The 18,424-nt window shown below is 63.8% G+C and overlaps 3 protein-coding genes and 1 pseudogene across 3 annotated transcripts in view; 2 read left to right on the top strand and 2 right to left on the bottom strand.

The window, feature by feature from the left end:
* Positions 1-18,424, top strand: part of UBE2I (ubiquitin conjugating enzyme E2 I) — a 395,011-nt gene that overhangs the window by 122,042 nt on the left and 254,545 nt on the right. The window lies entirely within an intron of this gene.
* Positions 1-18,424, bottom strand: part of RPUSD1 (RNA pseudouridine synthase domain containing 1) — a 296,072-nt gene that overhangs the window by 256,055 nt on the left and 21,593 nt on the right. The gene's annotated exons all lie outside the window — the stretch shown is intronic.
* Positions 633-1,933, bottom strand: LOC126944153 (proline-rich protein 36-like; annotated as a pseudogene).
* On the top strand, positions 8,653-17,382 carry SSTR5 (somatostatin receptor 5). Its single transcript, XM_050774721.1, has 2 exons — positions 8,653-8,728; positions 14,773-17,382. Exon 2 carries the CDS (start codon positions 14,800-14,802, stop codon positions 15,892-15,894), a length of 1,095 nt encoding a protein of 364 aa, XP_050630678.1. The 5' UTR covers positions 8,653-8,728; positions 14,773-14,799; the 3' UTR covers positions 15,895-17,382.

Here is an 18,424-nt window from a genome sequence, read left to right as displayed (position 1 = left end):
CCAGCAAGCCTGTCTGGATTAGCCAAGATGAAGGGCTTCAGGAGTCATCAGAGATGGAACTGCCAGGCGCGATGGCTCAAGCCTGCCATCCTGACACTTTGGGAGGCCAAGGCGAGAGGATCACTTGAGCCCAAGAGTTCAAGGCCAGCCTGGGCCACACAGGGAGACCCCCATCTCTAAAAATATTTTTTAAAATTAGCCAGGTCTGATGGCACCTGTAGTCCCAGCTACTCGGGAGGCTGAGGTGGGAGGATCGCGTGAGCCCAGGCGTTAGAGGCTGCAGCAAGCCATGATCCTGCCACGGCATTCCAGCGACAGGTGAGAGAGATCCTGTCTAAAAAATACAACAACAGAGAGAGAGGGAGGGAGGAGCCTGCACGGGCTGAACTATTTTAGCGTCCTGGGGCTGCGGTAACGCAGGCTTACAACACCAGAAATTTATTCTCTCCCAGTTCCGGACGCCACAAGTCCAGAAACAAGGTGTGGGCAGCGCCCAGCACTCTCCCTCTGGAGGCCCTGGGAGGATCCTTCCCTCCCCTTCAAGCTCTGGGGGCTCCACACCCCTGCTGCGGCAGGCCCTGCCTCTGTCTTCACAGGGCCTGCTCTGTGCCTCTGCTCTGCTCTGCTCTGCTCTTCACGGAGGAACACCAGTGACAGACTTGGGACCCAGCCTCAATCCAGGGTAACCTCACCCCAAGATCCTTAATTACATCTGCAAAGCCCCTATTTCCAAGGAAAGTTGCATTCGGAGGTTCTGGGTGGACATGAATTTTGGGGGCAGGACACTGTCCGGCCCAGTGCCAGGAGCCGCTATGGGCCGGGCCCTTTGACTCTTGCAAGCCTACGACGGCTACAGAGCTGCAAGGAGGAGGGCTTCCTAGAGGAGGTGGCCCAGCTCGTCAGAAAACCAGCACGTCTTCCCCTTGGGTTCTGGGACCAGCGCTTTCAACGATAAATCCTTTGGGGCCAGGCTGATCCCAGCTGAGACCCTGCGGCGCGCCATGCCCGGCCTGGGGCGGAGGTGAGACAGGCCGCGCACCTCCAAGCTTTGACACGTCCTTCCTCCAAAGGGTGGAGGCTCCACAGGCCCGGCACGGTGAGTGCAGGTCGGGGGTGGGCCGTGGGGTTGCGGCCTGCAGTGTTCTCAGGAGGGCACGGGGCTGGGGGCAGCCGAGACGCGCTTCAGTGGTGAGTGGAGAAGCAGCTGGGGGTTTCCTCCGGCGCCAGAGAGAACTGGGTGATGAAGCCTGGGAGAGGCGTGGGGGGCCTGAAGCGCGCCCCGGTGCGAAGGCTGCGCGGTCGGATTCCAGCTTGGCGCCTGCAAAAGGCTGCGCTGCGCCGCCGGGGGAGGGAGGGTCGGAGGCTGCCGGGGGTTGGGGGATGAAGACCGGGGGGCAGTTTAACGCAGCGAATCCACCGCGGAGGCAGGAACGGCAGGTGGTGCGATTCCCACCAGGACCTTTGCCATAGAAACCCCGGGTTTCTGAGGGGCTGGAGGCGCCGGAGACGTGTCCGCGGAATGGCGTGAACCTGCGGCCGCAGCGGCGGGTCCGGATGGAGATGGGCCGCCCGAGCGCACGCTGCACGGGCTGTTTCCTGCGCTTGGTTCCCGTAGCGGGGTCGGCCCTCGCCCCTGCATTTGGCGGACTTGATGCGGAGCCCGAGCGTGGCTGCTGGCCTGGGGCGGGGAGGGGCCCTCTAGATCGGGGGTCCCACGGCTGGGCTTGGGGAGCCCACTTGGCCTTCTCTGATTGGTCCGGAGTTGCAGGTGGGGCCGCCTCAGGAAGCTGCTGTACCTGCGGCAGCCCGGACCGTGCTGGGGGGACGCTGTGGTTTGACTTCTGGGGCTGGGGGCAGCACGGGTGGGTCGGGGTCTGTCTGGGTTGGGGTCCGCGGCCGCGTGGCGTCTGGCTTGGGGGTCCTCAGCCACATGCAATTTGGGTCAGGGTCGGGGTCTGCAGCTGCGTGGTGTCCGGCTCTCATGGCCCCCGTGTCTGGACTTCGCTCTCCAGCCATTTCCTCTGCATGTTTCCCTGGAACAGGACCTGGGAATCAGGGTGGTGGAGGTGGACACGCCCCAAAACCTGCCAGCCCTGGTCTGTGATGCCTGGATGGAGGGGCCACAGCCACGCTGGCTCCCAGCCTCTTCCCAGACACCCTGGCCCCTGGATGCAGCGTCCACCGTGGGGCGTGTGGTCCCTGAGCACCCCCCACACCCGCTCCGTGTGGCTCTGCATCCCTACCCAAACCTCGTGTGGAAATGGAGTCTGCAGTGTGGTGCTGGGGCCTGGTGGGGAGTGACTGGGTATCAGGGGGGGATTTCTCGTGAATGGCTTGGCCCCATCCCTCCTGGTGCTCTCCTCGAGGTGGTGAGTGGCCGTTTAAATGTGTCCGGCACCTGCTCTGTCTCTGGTTCCTGCTCCCGCTTCTGCCTTCCAGCAGATTTGGAAGCTTCCTGGAGCCTCTCCAGAGACAGAAGCAGCTATGTTTTCCGTACAGCCCGCAAAGCCTGAGCCAATTAAACTCTTTTCTCTATAAATTACCCAGTCTCGGGTATTTTTTTTTGGTGGGGGGTGGGAGTGGACAGCGTCTCGCTCTGTCGCCCAGGCTGGAGTGCAGTGGCGCGATCTCTGCTCAGTGCACCCTCTGCCTCCCAGGTTGAAGCGATTCTCCTGCCTCAGCCTCCCAAGTAGCTGGGATTACAGGCATCCGCCACCACACCTGCTAATTTTTATATTTTTAGTAGAGACGGGGTTTTACCATGTTGGCCAGGCTGGTCTTGAACTCCTGACTTCATGATCCCCCTACCCCGGCTTCCCACAGTGCTGGGATCACAGGCGTCAGCCACCGCGCCTGGTCGCGGGTATTTTCCAGCAGTGCAAGGAGAGACCACCACACCTGGTGAACGCTCCTGACGGCAGTAACTGAGGTGCACCTGGGGGTGCCTCTGCGGCAGACACACCTGAAGGTGGTTGGGGTTCCCAGCGAGGGAATCTGGGAGGAGCCAACCGGAGACCCAAGTCCTCTCTATGAGGAACATCTGAACCCTGGCTGTCCTGTGGAACCCGGGCAATGCTGAGGATTGAGACCCTTTGTTTTGGGCTCAATGGAGGCTGTGGGTGGAGGTTGTTGGGGGAGGATGGAGGCTGTGGGTGGAGGTTGTTGGGGGAGGATGGAGGCTGTGGGTAGAGGTTGTGGGCGAGGGTGCTAAGTGAAAACGCTGTAGGATAGGCGTGCTTCTTGCAGTGGTTGTGGTTTTTGCAGTGGTTGTGGTTTTGTGGTGGTTGTGGTTTTTGCGGTAGTTGTGATTGTGGGTTTTGCAGTGGTTGTGGTTTTTGAGATGTTTGTGGTTTTGCAGTGGTTGTGATTGTGGTTTTTGCACTGATTGTAGTTCTCCTGCCCCGACTGCTGCCGCTGGACCCTCTCCCCCGTGTGTAGCCTCCGATAGGACCCCATGTCTGGATCCTGGCACTGGGTCTCCTCTGGCCTCATGAGACTGGTGCCGTCCCCACTGGAGCCGACAGGGGTTTGGCTCCTGGCTTCCTCCGTCTCTGGACGAGTCAGCAGCTGCTCCTGTGCAGGAACGCCCACGGCCTTTGGCATCACACGGGGTCTGGATCCTGGCTGTGACCCCTCCCCCAGTGACCTCCTGCGGGACTGATGGCCAGAGAGGGGGCCTGTCGGGCCTACAGCGCCCGCCCCACCATCAGCCACCCTGAGTTCTGGGCAGGAGTCCCCTCGCCTCGGTCCTACCCACCCAGAAGGATCCAGTGAGGCAACGCCCGCCTGGGATGCCGCAGAGGTCAAGCCCAGCACCGTGAGGCTTAGTGGCTGCTGGGAGCCATGGCAACCGGATGGTGGCTGGATGGACTCCGCAGGGACAGTCCTCAGACCCCTCTCCAGGGACCCCACCCTAGCTGTGACCTGTCCCACGGCACCTGTACTGTGACACCCTCTTTGCTGTCCATATGGCTATGAGGGCTGCCCTTTGCATGTCCATTCCCGAGTCCCAGCCCTACAGCAGCGATGGGCTCACGTGGCCCCTCTGTGGACGCTGCCTCTGTGGACACCGCCACTGTCTGTACGGAGGGATGTTAATAGTCTCCGCGTCATGTGGCTGTTAATTTTGGAAGCTCGCCCCCTTCCTCCTCCCCCACTACGGTCCTGCCTTCACACCCCACTGCCTGAGTCAGCGCCCACAGCTGTACCGGATGCTGGGTTTGGCCCCAGCTGAAGGGCTGGTGTCCTGCATGCAGGCGGGGTCCTGGTAATGGGGCTGTACCATCTGTGTGAACGGCCTCAGCTGCTTCCCCCTGCCCTGCTCAGGCTGAGTCCACAGTCCCAGACAGCAGTGCCCCGAGAGCTGCCTGGCATACCCCGGGAAGAGGATGAATTTCGCCTTATGGGAGCCTTTGCCAGGAGTGGGGCTGCCTGGTGACCACGTGAAGCACCTCCCAGGATGAACGAGGAGGACGCTGCCAATGCTGAGGCTGGGCTGGGACTTCCAGGGCCTCATTGTCTGGGATGAGGTGGGCTCCAGCTGGGCTGTGGCAGGGACCGGGAGGAACCTGCGTCTGCCCTGATCTCCCTCCTCACGCCTGCAGAGCCCTCCCCTGACCGGACAGCAGGCTGTCACACCTGCAGAGCCCTCCCCTGACCGGACAGCAGGCTGTCACACCTGCAGAGCCCCCCTGACCGGACAGCCTGACACCTGCACAGCAGGGCAGGGTGTCACACCTGCAGAGCCCCTCCCCTGACCGGACAGCAGGGTGTCACACCTGCAGAGCCCCTCCCCTGACTGGACAGCAGGATGTCACACCTGCAGAGCCCTCCCCGACCGGACAGCAGGGTGTCCTGGGTGGGACCCGGCCCGAGCATCCAGAAACTCAGCTCCAAGTCAAGACTCTTACCTTCTCTGAGCCTCAGTTTCCCCATTTTCTTTTTTTTTTTTTTTTTTTTTTTTTGTGAGGCGGAGTCTCGCTCTGTCGCCCAGGCTGGAGTGCAGTGGCGCGATCTCGGCTCACTGCAAGCTCCGCCTCCCGGGTTCCCGCCATTCTCCTGCCTCAGCCTCCCGAGTAGCTGGGACTACAGGCGCCGCCACCACGCCCGGCTAATTTTTTTTGTATTTTTAGTGGAGACGGGGTTTCATTGTGTTAGCCAGGATGGTCTCGATCTCCTGACCTCGTGATCCGCCCGCCTCGGCCTCCCAAAGTGCTGGGATTACAGGCTTGAGCCACCGCGCCCGGCCAGTTTCCCCATTTTCAAATGATGCCCAGGAGAGCAGGACCCACCCCCCAGCTGGGCCTATCAGAGTGCTGGCGCAGGCCTGAGGCCTCTCTTGGGTGGTATAACCCACTGCCCTAGCCCAGGTGGGACTGGGGGGGCCCCATGATCCCCCAGGAGTGTGGGGATCTCGTGTGGGGGTCTCTCACCAGCTCCAGACGCCAAGTTTCCAGGGCATATTCACTCAAATTCCTCACCCTCACCTTCCCCCCAGTGCAGGCCTGGCTGTGGCCACTACCTGGGGCTGGGAGGGGGCAGGTCTTTGGTACCTGCTCTGTCCCTGGCATCTGGACCAGCGCCCAGCACAGTGACGTCCCTTAAGCCCCTGCGAGGTGAGGGCCTCAGCACTGCCCCCGCCTCCCATTCTGAAGGCTGGGGTAGCCTGGGAAGCTGCATTTTAATGAGTATGCCATTTTAACAGAGTGCCCACTGAGGCCTGAGACCACGGCCAGGAGGGTCAGCCACCCCCAGGGCCCCAGGGGCGGGGCTCAGGCCCCTGCAGAAGGCCCCATCCTTGAAACCCTTCGAGGGTCTCCCTGCTTCTCGCTGGACTCCGGGCCACGCTCTGCCCTTGGCAGCTGCAGCCTGCACCTCACTCCAGACGCCTTAGTGGGAAGCCCCTGCTGCCGGGTCCCCAGGCTGGAATCCGCAGGACTTCGGGGCACCCTGTGCTCTTGGGGACGCTGTGCGGTGGTTCCCTGAGGAGGTCAGACACCAGGACACCATCCCAGCCCGGTCCCGGCGACACATGCCTGCAGCACGTGCACCAGCGTCTTTCTTCTCCTGTCGGGAGGCTGGTGACCTGCTGTGCTGCCCCCGTGGGGGCTGACCTCTGACCTCCCATCCGGCGGGCTGTGCTGCAGCAGCCAGGACCGGGAGGTGCACGTGGACCCGTGTTTATTGGAATCCTGCTGTGATCAGACCCGGGGATGATGTTGAGACCCGCCAGGCCCCGTGGCCTCCTGTGAGCATCCATAGGCGGTTGGGGGCAGCAGGCGGTGGAACAAGTGTGGGGCGGCCGGGGCTTCCCGGAGGGAGGGTGGCTTGAGCTGCCGGAGGAGTTACCTGCAGAAAGGAGGTGGGTGCACCGGGCAGGGGGGCAGCCAGGGCAAAGGCCTGGTGCTCAGAGGGTCACGGGGGCAGGGGAGCCCTTTGGAGGAGTGGAGGGAGGGCCCTGTTGGCTGCAGGACAGAGCGCCCCACACTCCTCCTGGCCACCATCCCCAGGGCCTGGCCCAGTCCGGGGACTAAGACGAGAGGCCTCTGGGGTGTTCCAGGTGAGCTGGAGTCAGCCTCTGTCGCTTTTGAATAATTACAGGGGAGCCTGAGCACAGTGACCACGCCTCTGCCTGGTGTGGGAGGGGCATGGCCTTGTGTCCGGGAGCTGCTGGCCTCAGCTTCAGGAAAGGGGGTGTCATTGGCAGTGGGACAGGTCACAGCTAGGATGGGGTCCCTGGAGAGGGGTGTGTGGACCATCCCTGCGGAGTCCATCCAGCCACCATCCGGTTGCCATGGCTCCCAGCGGTCACTAATCCTCACGGTGCTGGGCTGGACCTCTGCAGCGTCCCAGGCGGGCGTCACCTCATTTGATCCTCCTGGGGTGGGTGGGATTGAGGCCAGGGGACTCCTGCCCAGAACTCAGGGTGACTGATGGCAGGAGGGGCAGCACGGGGCCGACAGGTCCCCTCTCTGGCCATCAGGCCCCCAGGAGGGCCCAGGAGCTTGGGGGTGGAGGGTGTCCCAGCTTGATGTTGGGGATGTGAGTAAATCCAGCACCCGCAGGGCTGAGCTCCCACTGGGCGCTGGGCCCTGACTCTCACAATGGACCCTGCACCCCTGGGCCGCCCAGCGATTCCAGAACAGTGGGACCCCAGAGGCTTCTCAGGGAGCCCCAGAACATGACGGATGGGGGCCCAGGTACAAGGTGGCGGGAGCTGGAGGAACACAGGCAGGAGCTGAGGCAAGAACTTCGAGGATGGCAGGATGGCGGGAGGAGGCTGAGGGGAGGGGCAGCAGATGAGATGGGGGAGGAGTTGGGGCCACAAAGAGGTTCTCAGAGGATCTGCCTCGGGAAGCTACTGCTGGCAGGGGTTGGGGGATGGAGCCCAGGTACCTCTAGAGAGGATGGAAAGGCTTATGGGGAGGATTCTGGCAGGGGCCCTGGGCCTAGCCTGCAGCCTCCCCTGAGGGTCTGGCCATGGCCGCAGGCTGGGCAGGAGGGGAGGGGACCTTGGGGCTGGGTGCCGTGGTCCTCTAAGCACTCTTGCTTGATGATAAAGGCAATACATCCTCCTTGTAGAACAAGTAGAAACAGTGAAAAGCTTAAAGGTGCAAACGTGGTCCCGGTACCCGGCCTTCCGTGGGAGCTGCTGGTGCCTCTTCAACATGAGCCTGGCCAGTGGGAGCTGACCCACCTCTGAACAGAGGGCAGGCGGCTGTTCCCACCTCCCTCAGAGAGGGGCCCGGGGCCTTCAGAGTTCTGTTGTCACCTGGGGGCCCCTCACTTCAGTCAGTGGCGGGGCTCCCTGAGTCAGGGCGGGGCAGGGGAGGGGGCTGGGGGACCTCCTGGAGGGAAAATGTCCGGTGATCCGCAGCCTCCGTGCTCAGCGGAACGAGGCGCTCAATCCTGCTTGTTACCATCAGCGGCGCTCACGGGAGGCTCCACGGACTGGGGGATCAGCATCCCGGGAGCTTGTCACGAATGCAGATTCCCAGGCCCTGACTGCCTGGGGAGTCGGGGGCCCAGCTCGAGGCCCAGGAATCTTCTTTGAGGACCCAGGTGACTCCGCCGCCTGCTTGAGAACCCCACCTTAGGTGAGGGACTAAGGTGTACCCATGGATTCATTTCAGTGGAAATAAAAGTAACAACTTAGCGGGTACCTTTAGACTGTATTTAAATATGTGTAGGATCCACAAATAAGCTATGGTTAAAACCCAAATGGACTGTCCTGGAAATCCCACCACCATGGACCCCCTCTCGCTGGGGCTGCCTGCCGCCCCGCCAGCCTCCACCCACCCACTTCTCTCCGCAATCCCAGCCCACGCCTCAGAGACGCCTGCAGAGCCCCTGACCCTCTCCCCTTAGCAAGGACCCTCCACCCTCTTGAGACTCTCCAGGAGGGACCCCCTGGCCGCCTGCTGGCGGCAGGACCCCCACCCCAAGCTGGGGTCTACCTCAGAGCAGACAGCAAGAAAATAGGGTGGGGGCGCAGACGACCATGGGGTCACTGCCAGTGGGAGCAGGGCTGTGGGCCAGTCCGCGAGGGTTCTGGGAGGCCAGACGTGGGAGCCGGGAGTGGGGCAGGTGAAGCGGCCCCGCACCGCCCCCACCCGACACTGGCCCCGCCCCCGCCCCGCCCCGCCCCCTCCCAGCCGGTGCCCGAGAGCCCGGAGCCAGCGCCGCGCGGACATCGGGGCTCCCCTGGCCAGAGGGCGCCGCCGCCCAGGTGAGTGCCGCCCGCCCCCGTCCCCTTCCCGCGCGGGCGCCCCCCGCCCTCTGCTGTTGTCCCCGCTGGGGGTCTCACCCTGTGTGCGCAGCCCCAGCCCGGGGTCCTGCCGTGCGCCCCCAGCCTGCTGCGTGCACTGTCCCCCGAGCGCCCTCCGCACACCGCGGGGCTCTCCTGCTGCCGCCCGCCGGGGGTCTCTCCCCTCCCGCTCCATCCACTCCCAGCAGCTGCATCCCTCCCATCTCCTGCCCCGCCCGCCACAACTCACCATCTGCAGGCGGCCGGTCTGCCAGGGTCAGCCCAGAAGCCACAGGGGACCCAGATGGCCCCACTCTGCCCACCGTGCCGCTCCCGGCCTCACCTCGCCACGACGGGGGCCACAGCGGGGCTGGCCCCTAGAGCTGGAGGAGGGTGGGTAGGGCTGGGGAGGGCTCGGAGCCTGGGGTGGAGGCTGGGAGTGGCACTCAAGCCACAAGGAGCCACTGGGCCACGGAAGGAAAGTCCCAGAGTGCCCATGGCACCCAGCGAGGGGAGGATCCACAATTTGCGTACGGGGGAGGCAACTAGTGCCTACGCCCAGCTGGGTCGGTGAGCTTCTGGAGGGCAGCAGGCAGAGGCCAGCGCCCAGGGGCCCTGTGACCTGGCACCCACGGATGGGTTCCCTGAGACCCAGGACTAGGGAGGCTGCGGTGCCACTCCGCCCACTGCGAACACAGCCCCCTCCTGTCCAAGGCACCGTGTGTGCCTGGAATCCTCCCGGTGTCTTCACCCTCCCCAGAAAAGAGAACATGCCCCTGGGGTGTGTGCCCTTGGCCCTCTGCCCGCACCCCAGACTCGCCCACGTGCCCGACCCGCTGTCCCCGGCCTGCCAGCCTGCCTGGGGCCCTCTCGAGGGCGAGACTGGAGTGCATGCTGACAGAAGCTGGGGATGGTTCCATCGAGGCTGCGCTGTTTCTGAAGGGAGCGATTCTGGGCGATGTGGGTGGGGACTGCCAGAGCCTCCTGGGCAGAAACTGGTCGAAGGCACCAAGGACAGGGGCCCAGCGTCGATTTCCAGGGCGAGACCCAGCGGCGCTCCGAGGAGGTGCCTGGTGTGGAGGGTGGCCTGAGAAGCACTCGCAGGATCCCTGCTGCTGCTGCTCCAGGCTGGCCCACACCTGCCTCAGTTTCCCCATCCTGGGGAGGGTATGTGCCCCTGGCCACAGGCTGCCACAGGGGCAGATGGCGTGTATGTGGGGCACAGGCGGAGGTGCCATTGGCTGCACTCACAGAGCTGGACCCCAAGGGGGAAGGGGCCTGCCACCAGCCTACGCTTACGACAGAGGAAACAGGTCAGAATGCTCGTTCTGGGAGCACAGGCTTGGCTCGGGGGACTTTGGAGGGGCTGGAGCCTGTAGTCTTAGCTAGGGTGTCCCCCCACGTTTGCTCCCACCCAGCACACATTGGAGGAGCCCGGCGGGGGGAGGTCTGCAGCCTCTCCAGGGTGGGACGTGGGCCCCAGCTGTGCGAGCCACTGCCTCCCTGAGCGGCAGGTTCCGCAGCCCCTCCAAGCTGCAGCTGCGTCGCTGCCCCCCGTGAAGGACCCAGCTCCCCAACCTCGCGCTGGGCTAGCCTGCAAGGGGTTGGCTGGCACAGGCTAGACCTCCGCCTAGTCATGGAGGACTTGGCGCTGAGGCCCCATCTCTGGTCGCAGGCGTCTGTGAAGACTCTGCCCCCTTCTCCGAGGAGCCAGCGGCCTACTGGATGCTGGGGAGATGCTGGGCTGCTTAGGGCAGCTTGTGGGAGCAATCATTGAGCGCCCAGTGTATGCCTGACACTACACGCAGCACCCTGCACACAGAAGCTCACTCAGTTGCATCTGCTCAGCGACCCTACGGTTTGCAGGAGCTGCCTAGAAGCTGGGCTCGGAGAAGCCCGTGACTTACCCCAGACTACGCAGCCCATGTGGAGGGTGGGCGGGGGCTGGAGTCTCTCCCAGTGCCATGTCAGGCTGCATGCTGGGTGAGCAGATCCCTTCCCGGCCAAGGGCTGGGGATCAGAAAGCTCCCAACACTGCCCCCCACCAGTGAATCCCCCCGCCCACAAGGGACAGGGCAACCAGGACAGTTTCCCGGTGAGTGCATAATTTTATGATTCAGAAGATTACTGCTTCCAAATAATGGCTCTTGCAGAATTATGTTCCAAGAGTCAGGTACAGCAATAATGGTCTATTTTTGTTCTTTGCTGCTCTGGAGTTAGAGCACTGGGGGCCGCAGAGCGGGGGACCTGGCAGCCTGTGGAGCCCCTCGCTGGGCTCTGGTCATGGGAGTGGCCTTGGAGGAGCCCTGAGTGCCTCCTCTGAAGCTATGAAGCTACAAAGAGAGGGGTTTGATTTTAGCTGCTTGGGAGGCTGAGGCAGGAGGATCGCTTGAGCACAGGAGGTCGAGGCTGCAGTGAGCTGTGATCGCACCACTGCACTCCAGCTCGGGCAACAGAGCGAGACCCCATCTCAAAAACAAAAAATCAAACAGGCATTTGGGAACCACATGTGCTGGGGACCCAGGGCCTGTGTAGGAGATGGACCAGAGCCCGGCAGCCGCCCTCTCCCTGCCCCAGCGTCGACGGCTCCTCTGTCGGCTCCACCTGACCTCCTTGGTATGGAGGAATGGGCCGGAAGTGCCTCCCCCGGGAGGGCTGCAGCTCAGAGGCCTCTGCAGCTGGGTCGCTGTCCCGTCCGTCTGGACTCCTACGCAGCCTGCGGGCTGTCTCCAGACCACTGTCCTTCTGGATTGCATGCTCCACAGGCAGCCAGAGGAAGCTGTAAACATGGCGTGTTGGTGTTCTGTGCTGGTCCCTGGAGAGCGGAGAGCCACAGGCCCACTGCTGCCCATGGGAGCTCGCTTGCCAGGAGGCCCCTGTCTGAGTCTCCCAGGAGAGGCCTTGATCCGGGTCAGGAGCAGACGCAGCTGGAGGCTCCATCCCAACCCCAGCCCAGGAGCATCTGCAGCAGCAGCTCCAGCAAAACAGAAAATGACTTTTCCCTCCTGGCTGGGCAGTGCTCCACTGGGTTGGGGTTCTAGGGTGGCAGTGCCCTGTCTCCCTCTCCCTCTCCCTCTCCCTCTCCCTCTCCCTCTCCCCTCCCTCTCCCCTCCCCCCCCCCCCCCTCCCCCCCCTCCCTCCCCCTCCCCTCCCCCTCCCCCCTCCCGTTTCCCTCTCCCTCCCCCTCCCCTCTCCCTCCCCCTTGCCCTCCCCTCTCCCTCCCCTCTCCCTCCCCCTCCCCCTCCCCTCTCCCCTCTCCCTCTCCCCTCTCCCTCTCCCCCCCCTCCCTCCCTCCTCCCTCCCCCTCCCCCTCCCATCCCCCCTCCCTCCCCCTCCCCCTCCCCCTCCCTCTCCCTCCCCCTCCCCTCTCCCTCTCCCTCTCCCTCTCCCTCCCCTCTCCCTCCCCCTCCCCTCCCCTCTCCCTCCCTCCCTCTTTCCTTCTCCCTTCCCCCTCCTCCCTCCCCTTCCCTGTCTCTCCCTCCCTTCCCCCCCCCCCTACCCCTTCCTCTCTCTCTCCCCTCCCTCCCTCCAATACCCTGTCTTTCTCTCTCCCTCCCCACCACCCCTCTTCTCCCACCCCCTGGGGTCTGCATGGAGGCCCCTGCTCCCTTCCTGCTAAGGATTCTGCTGCCTGTGGGAATCCATCCTGTCTGTCTGGCTGGCGTCTCTCAGGGCAGCTCCTGCCCAGATGCCGCAGCTTGTCAGGGACGCTCTTTCATTCCTTTATGCTGCGTGGGACAGGTGCGCTCAGAGATGAGACCCTGTCGCCAGTCTGGGGGAGCCCAGCCAGGCTCTCCCTCTGCCGGGACCCTGCTTCAGTGAACCTTTCAACCCTCTTCCCATTCAGCAATTCTCTCTTCAGCCGTGTCCACACGGGAGTTGGTTCTGACCACTTTTGTAGTGTTTTTTTTTTCCACCTAAATGATTGTATTTTTTACATCCAAGATTTGTAATTTTTAAAAATAGATGCCTGTTCATTTTACTTCTTCTTAGACAGAAGCTAAATGTATTTCCTAACATTTTATCCTTGCCTTCTCTGTGGATCCTGCACGGGTTTAAACATAGCCTAAGTGTACCTGTTAGCTTCTTATTTTTATCTCCCCTGAGATGAATCCATGGTCCGCTGGCCCTGCTGGTTTTCTGAGTCGTATTTCTTAGTGTGTTTATGCCACGTGAGCTTGGGGACGTTGGTTTCTAGGTTTGTTGGGGACGGAGGGTTTTCTCTCTGTGGCTGTCAGCCTTGTGTTCTGGGCTCCCCTGTCCCCAGCTCTCCTTTCCTTGTCTACCAGATTTCAGTGGCCTTGGCCCAGCCCTGCAGCCCCCAACCAGGACTGTGGACTTTCTTGGCAGCTGCTGGGGTTGTCTTGTGCTCTGAGGTGCCTCGGGGATCACGGCCGGTCAGCTGAGCAGGCCCGGGGTTCCAGACGGCACATGCTGGAGTCACCACGGCCGGCTCCACCCCTGCTCAGGCCAGGGTCCCCCAGGGATGGGCCTGTCCCTGGTCTGGATCCTGGGGGGCACTTTGCTTCTCTACTGGCCACCCCCAGAGCCACACAGCTCCAGGGTCAACCTGAATGTCCGGCCTTCCTCCACCTCACTTGTCAGGGGAGGCATTGATCTTATTTTTGAGACAGGGTTTTGCTCTGTTCCCCAGACTGGCTGCAGTGATGCAGTCACAGCTCACTGCAGCCTTGACCTCCTGGGCTCAAATGATCCTCCCAACTCAGCCTCCCCAGTGACTGGGACTACAGGCGTGTGCCACCACACTTGGCTAATTTTTGTATTTTTTGTAGAGATGGGGTCTCACCATGTTGCCCAGGCTGGTCTCGAACTCCTGACCTCAGGTGATCCACCCGCCTCGGCCTCCCACAGCGCTGGGGTGACAGGTCTGAGCCACCGCACCCAGCCAGAGTATCATTTTTATGAATTATTTCACACATGCAGAAAAATACAAAAACAATGTACGAGGTACACACGTGCCCATGGCCTTGAACCCACAGACATCACCATTCCCAGTCCACCCTTCTCCCCGGCTGACGCCTTCCCTCCCTCCCCTGCCCCAGTCTCCCCTGTTCTCTCTCTGGGCCACGTCGGGGGCTTCCAGGGCCCGGGAGGGGGCTCAAAGCTCCAATGGGACTGGGCAGTGTCAGGCAGCTGGAGCCCCCAGACGCTGTGCCTCTAACCCACCCACGCCCCCCACCGCGGCTTCTCCCCGCAGCCCCCATCCCCAGTCCCCCCTCCTTTGCCCTGTGCGACTCCTGGGGCTCCGTGTGGCTGCTCTGTGTGGTTTGTGTGTTTGCCTCTCTGCAGCCGCCCCGTGGGGAGGGGCGGTGTCTGCCTGGCCCTGTGCTGTGCCCCCGCCTGGGTTTAGAGATGTCTGTCATTGCTGTGGGGGTGACGGTCCCTGCGCTGGCCTGGCGAGAGGCCCGGCGGCCGATGGGCAGGGTCTACCATGGTGAAAGCCCCTCAAGCCTGTGGTGGCAGCACCCCATCCAGCCACTTCTTGGGTCGACCTAGCCAGGCGCCATTCATCCCAGGCGGGCAGGGGGCCATTCACCAGCCCCGTCCTTCTCCACTGCCGCCTCTCCCTGTGTGTCCGGGAGGTGCCGCCCGCTGGGCCTCGGCCCCTTACCTGGGAGACGAGGGCAGCAGCACCACAGGGCAGGCTCCGAGGGGCTTCAGGGAGACGCAGGTGCTGGCCTCAGACTCCAGGACGCTGCAGCCAGGCCAGGCGCCATCTGGGTGCAGGGGCGGCCACAGGGCAGCCGTCGCCGTATCGACAGCAGCTGTCCGTCTGGGTTCCCGGGGCCACCTGCCCACTGCTCCTTCCTCTCCTGGCTTGTTTTCCAAACAATTTACTTAATGTGATTCCTGGCCGAGCTGAACATGACTAATCGTGTTTACCCGGTGATCCCGCGCCTCCCGGCAGGCGGGGCTGGGGCCGGGCTGGGGCCCCGAGGAAGGAATGCCTGCATATGCCGGTTCAGGGACTCACCACCCTGGCGTCCTCCCTTCTTCTCTTGCAGAGCCCGACGTGCCCCCGGGCTGCCGCCATGGAGCCCCTGTTCCCAGCTTCCACGCCCAGCTGGAACGCCTCCTCCCCGGGGGCTGCCTCCGGAGGTGGCGACAACAGGACGCTGGTGGGGCCGGCGCCCTCGGCGGGGGCCCGGGCAGTGCTGGTGCCCGTGCTGTACCTGCTGGTGTGCGCGGCTGGGCTGGGCGGGAACACGCTGGTCATCTACGTGGTGCTGCGCTTCGCCAAGATGAAGACGGTCACCAACATCTACATCCTCAACCTGGCAGTGGCCGACGTCCTCTACATGCTGGGGCTGCCCTTCCTGGCCACGCAGAACGCCGCGTCCTTCTGGCCCTTCGGCCCCATCCTGTGCCGCCTGGTCATGACGCTGGACGGCGTCAACCAGTTCACCAGTGTCTTCTGCCTGACGGTCATGAGTGTGGACCGCTACCTGGCCGTGGTGCATCCGCTGAGCTCCGCCCGCTGGCGCCGCCCACGTGTGGCCAAGCTGGCGAGCGCCGCGGCCTGGGCCCTGTCTCTGTGCATGTCGCTGCCGCTCCTGGTGTTCGCAGACGTGCAGGAGGGCGGCACTTGCAACGCCAGCTGGCCGGAGCCCGTGGGGCTGTGGGGTGCCGTCTTCATCATCTACACGGCCGTGCTGGGCTTCTTCGGGCCGCTGCTGGTCATCTGCCTGTGCTACCTGCTCATCGTGGTGAAGGTGAGGGCGGCGGCCGTGCGCGTGGGCTGCGTGCGGCGGCGCTCGGAGCGGAAGGTGACACGCATGGTGTTGGTGGTGGTGCTGGTGTTCGCGGGATGCTGGCTGCCCTTCTTCACCGTCAACATCGTCAACCTGGCCGTGGCGCTGCCCCAGGAGCCCGCCTCCGCCGGCCTCTACTTCTTCGTGGTCATCCTCTCCTACGCCAACAGCTGCGCCAACCCCGTCCTCTACGGCTTCCTCTCTGACAACTTCCGCCAGAGCTTCCAGAAGGTTCTGTGCCTCCGCAAGGGCTCCGGCGCCAAGGACGCTGACGCCATGGAGCCGCGGCCAGATAGGAGCCGGCAGCAGCAGGAGGCCATGCCGCCCACGCACGGCGTCGAAGCCAATGGGCTTATGCAGACCAGCAAGCTGTGAGGGCCCCGGCGGGGGATGGGCGGCCCCGCGTCACCCCCAGGTGCACTGCAGTGACCCCCACCCGTGACCTGCCAGTCAGGATGCTGCCCGGCGGTGGTGTGAGGACAGAGCTGGCTGAGGCCAGGCTGGGGTGGACACAGGGCAGAAGGCGCCCCACAGTACCCCCACCCCCTCCAGCCGTCTGCCACATGGCGGGGCTCCCGGGAGGTGGGGGGCTTGGCCGTGCCTTGAAAGTGCTCAGGGCTGCCTCACCCTCCGTCCGGCCCCAGCCCATGCCGGCTTTCCCTCTGGGGAGCGACTTTTCCAGAAGGCCGGCCAGGCGAGAGGGTCTTCCTGACTGCAGGGACTGACCTGCCCGGCCCACCAGCTACTGTGCCCTCGAGTCAGCTCCGAGCCACCTGGTCCACGTCCGGGGCTGCTCTGCTAAATTTAAAGGCACCCGAAAGTGCTTGACGCAGGTCCCCTGGAGTCCCTGGCTGCGGCCCCAGCCCCTCGCTTGCCCTGCACTGTGTGGACTCTGGGGACACGGATGTAAGGGGAGTGTGGCTGGGCAGCCACCGGTCAGCCAGGGTCACGCCCGTCCTGGGGGCCCCACCCTGCTGCCCGACACCCCCCACAGGACTCTGCGGGTGGCAGTTGCTGTCTCAGAGAGGGGAGCGGGGGGGCTTGGGAGTTGGCCCAGCCAGGGGCGAGGTGGGGAGGCGGCCGGTGCAGAGGAGAGCCGGGGGCTGAGGCTGGGGTGGAGGCTCCGGCCCTCCAGGCTTCGGGGGGTGCAGGTGGTTGTGCTGTGCTGGGATTGGCTCTGTCTGGAGGGGTCCAGTGCAGGTTGTGTCTGGGGGCACTAGGGAGAGGAGCTCCTGCTGGAAGAGGACCTCAGAGTCTCGGGGGGCTCTTGAGGGAGGGTGGTGAGGACGGGGAACTTGCAGCTGTCTCTTCTGCTTTGGGACAGGGACTCCGGCCCGGGAAAGGGAACGGGGACAGGAGCAGATGCCAGTCATCCAGGCGCAGTGGGGAGCTGCTCCCCAGGCCACAGCAGACAGCACTGCTGAGAGATGGCGGACGCGTGGGTGACGCAAATGGCAGGCCCTGGGAATCCCGCTACCCCCCACCTAGAATTGTCCCACCTCCCCCACCCCAAACGCCAGCTTCTCCTGGCGCCCCAGGCCCAGAATGTGGGCCCGGAGAGACTTGCTGGGGTCTCTGGGGCACCTTGGCCTCACTCTGAGGCTGGAAGGAAAAGGACCAGGGTGCGGCATCACTCGGCCCCAGGGACCCCACTGCCCTGCCCAGCACTGGCCCCGACCCGCGCTCCTGCCGTCTGCTCAGAGCGGGACCTCGTCCTCCCGGAGGGTGCAGGGTGCGGCTGAGTGGGCACAGATCCTGGCTGGAGAAAGGCCCAGGCGGAGGCCAGGCCTGGGAAACATCTGAGCGATGAGGACACGCGTGTTTGACAACTGCTCCCCTGAATAAACACGAGGATACATGTTTGATCCTTTCCCGAGCAAATATTGTCCCTGGAGCCGAACGCAGCCAGCACAGACCAGAGCGAGTGGAGCCTGGGGTCCCCCGAGGCCCAACACAGGGCCCAGCCCCCGGCCCCAGCCCTGCTGAGCCAGACAAGGCCGGGCTGGGAGCAGCCAAATGCCCAGCAGGAAGCGGGAGGCGCGGAATTAGTGAAGAGGGTGAAAGTGATGGAAGCTGCCTGGGGTCTTAGGCTGGAGCTGCCCCTCACGGCTTCTCGACAGCTCTGGGCGGGGCAGCGTGGCCTTCTGCAGGGGGTCCACAAAGCTCTGCCTCCTGAGTCACCAAAGAGGGGTGCAGCCAGGGTGCACTGGGGGAAACTGAGGCCCATTCACACCGCAGCACTCCCCCCGACCTGCCTCTCCAGGGATTTGGGTGCCACGTTCATCGGCTCAGAAGGCTTTGGGGACTGAGCAGATGGCTCGGAAATCCCTGCCAAGATCAATTCCTCCAATTGATTTGATGCCAGGCGCTCTCCCCACAGGGCCGGCAGCTACGCGGGGCTGACAGAGGCGCCAGAGCCCTCACTCCTGAGTGAAGATGCCCTTGATCCCCAGCCCATTTGGCCCGGCCGGCAAGCCTTGGGCCACCCTGCTCCCCGCCTCCTCCAGCCTGAAGCCCCCAGGACCCCAGTTCCTGTCCATCCCAGGACCCAGCCTCACAGCCCTGCTGAGCTCCCTGGTCTTGTCCCAGCCACACCCAGCTCATGTCTGTGCCTTCGGTCACAGCCTTGTCCATGTCAGGTGCACACCCTCCCACAAACCAAACCTGCTGTGCATAGCCTCCTCTTCCCAGACCCCAGGACCCCGCTACGCTGACCCTCTGGGAACAGTGGGCTCGTGATGGCGGCCCCACAGCTGGACCTGGGACTTACCCTGACTGCCTGGGCTGGCTGAGCCCTGAATACGTGTCTCCACTGGACAAATACATCTGCAGGACACCAGCACGGGGCTGGGTCGAGGGATCAAGGTAGAGCTGGAACAGCATTCCAGGCAGAGGGAACAGCCTA

Source organism: Macaca thibetana, chromosome 20, assembly GCF_024542745.1.
Source record: "Macaca thibetana thibetana isolate TM-01 chromosome 20, ASM2454274v1, whole genome shotgun sequence".
Classification (NCBI taxonomy): Eukaryota; Metazoa; Chordata; class Mammalia; order Primates; family Cercopithecidae; genus Macaca; species Macaca thibetana.
This window is presented reverse-complemented; position numbering and strand designations above follow the sequence as displayed.

Coding starts and splice junctions, on each gene's coding strand:
- SSTR5 (XM_050774721.1), top strand. CDS start 14,800: ATGGAGCCCCTGTTCCCAGCTTCCACGCCCAGCTGGAACGCCTCCTCC.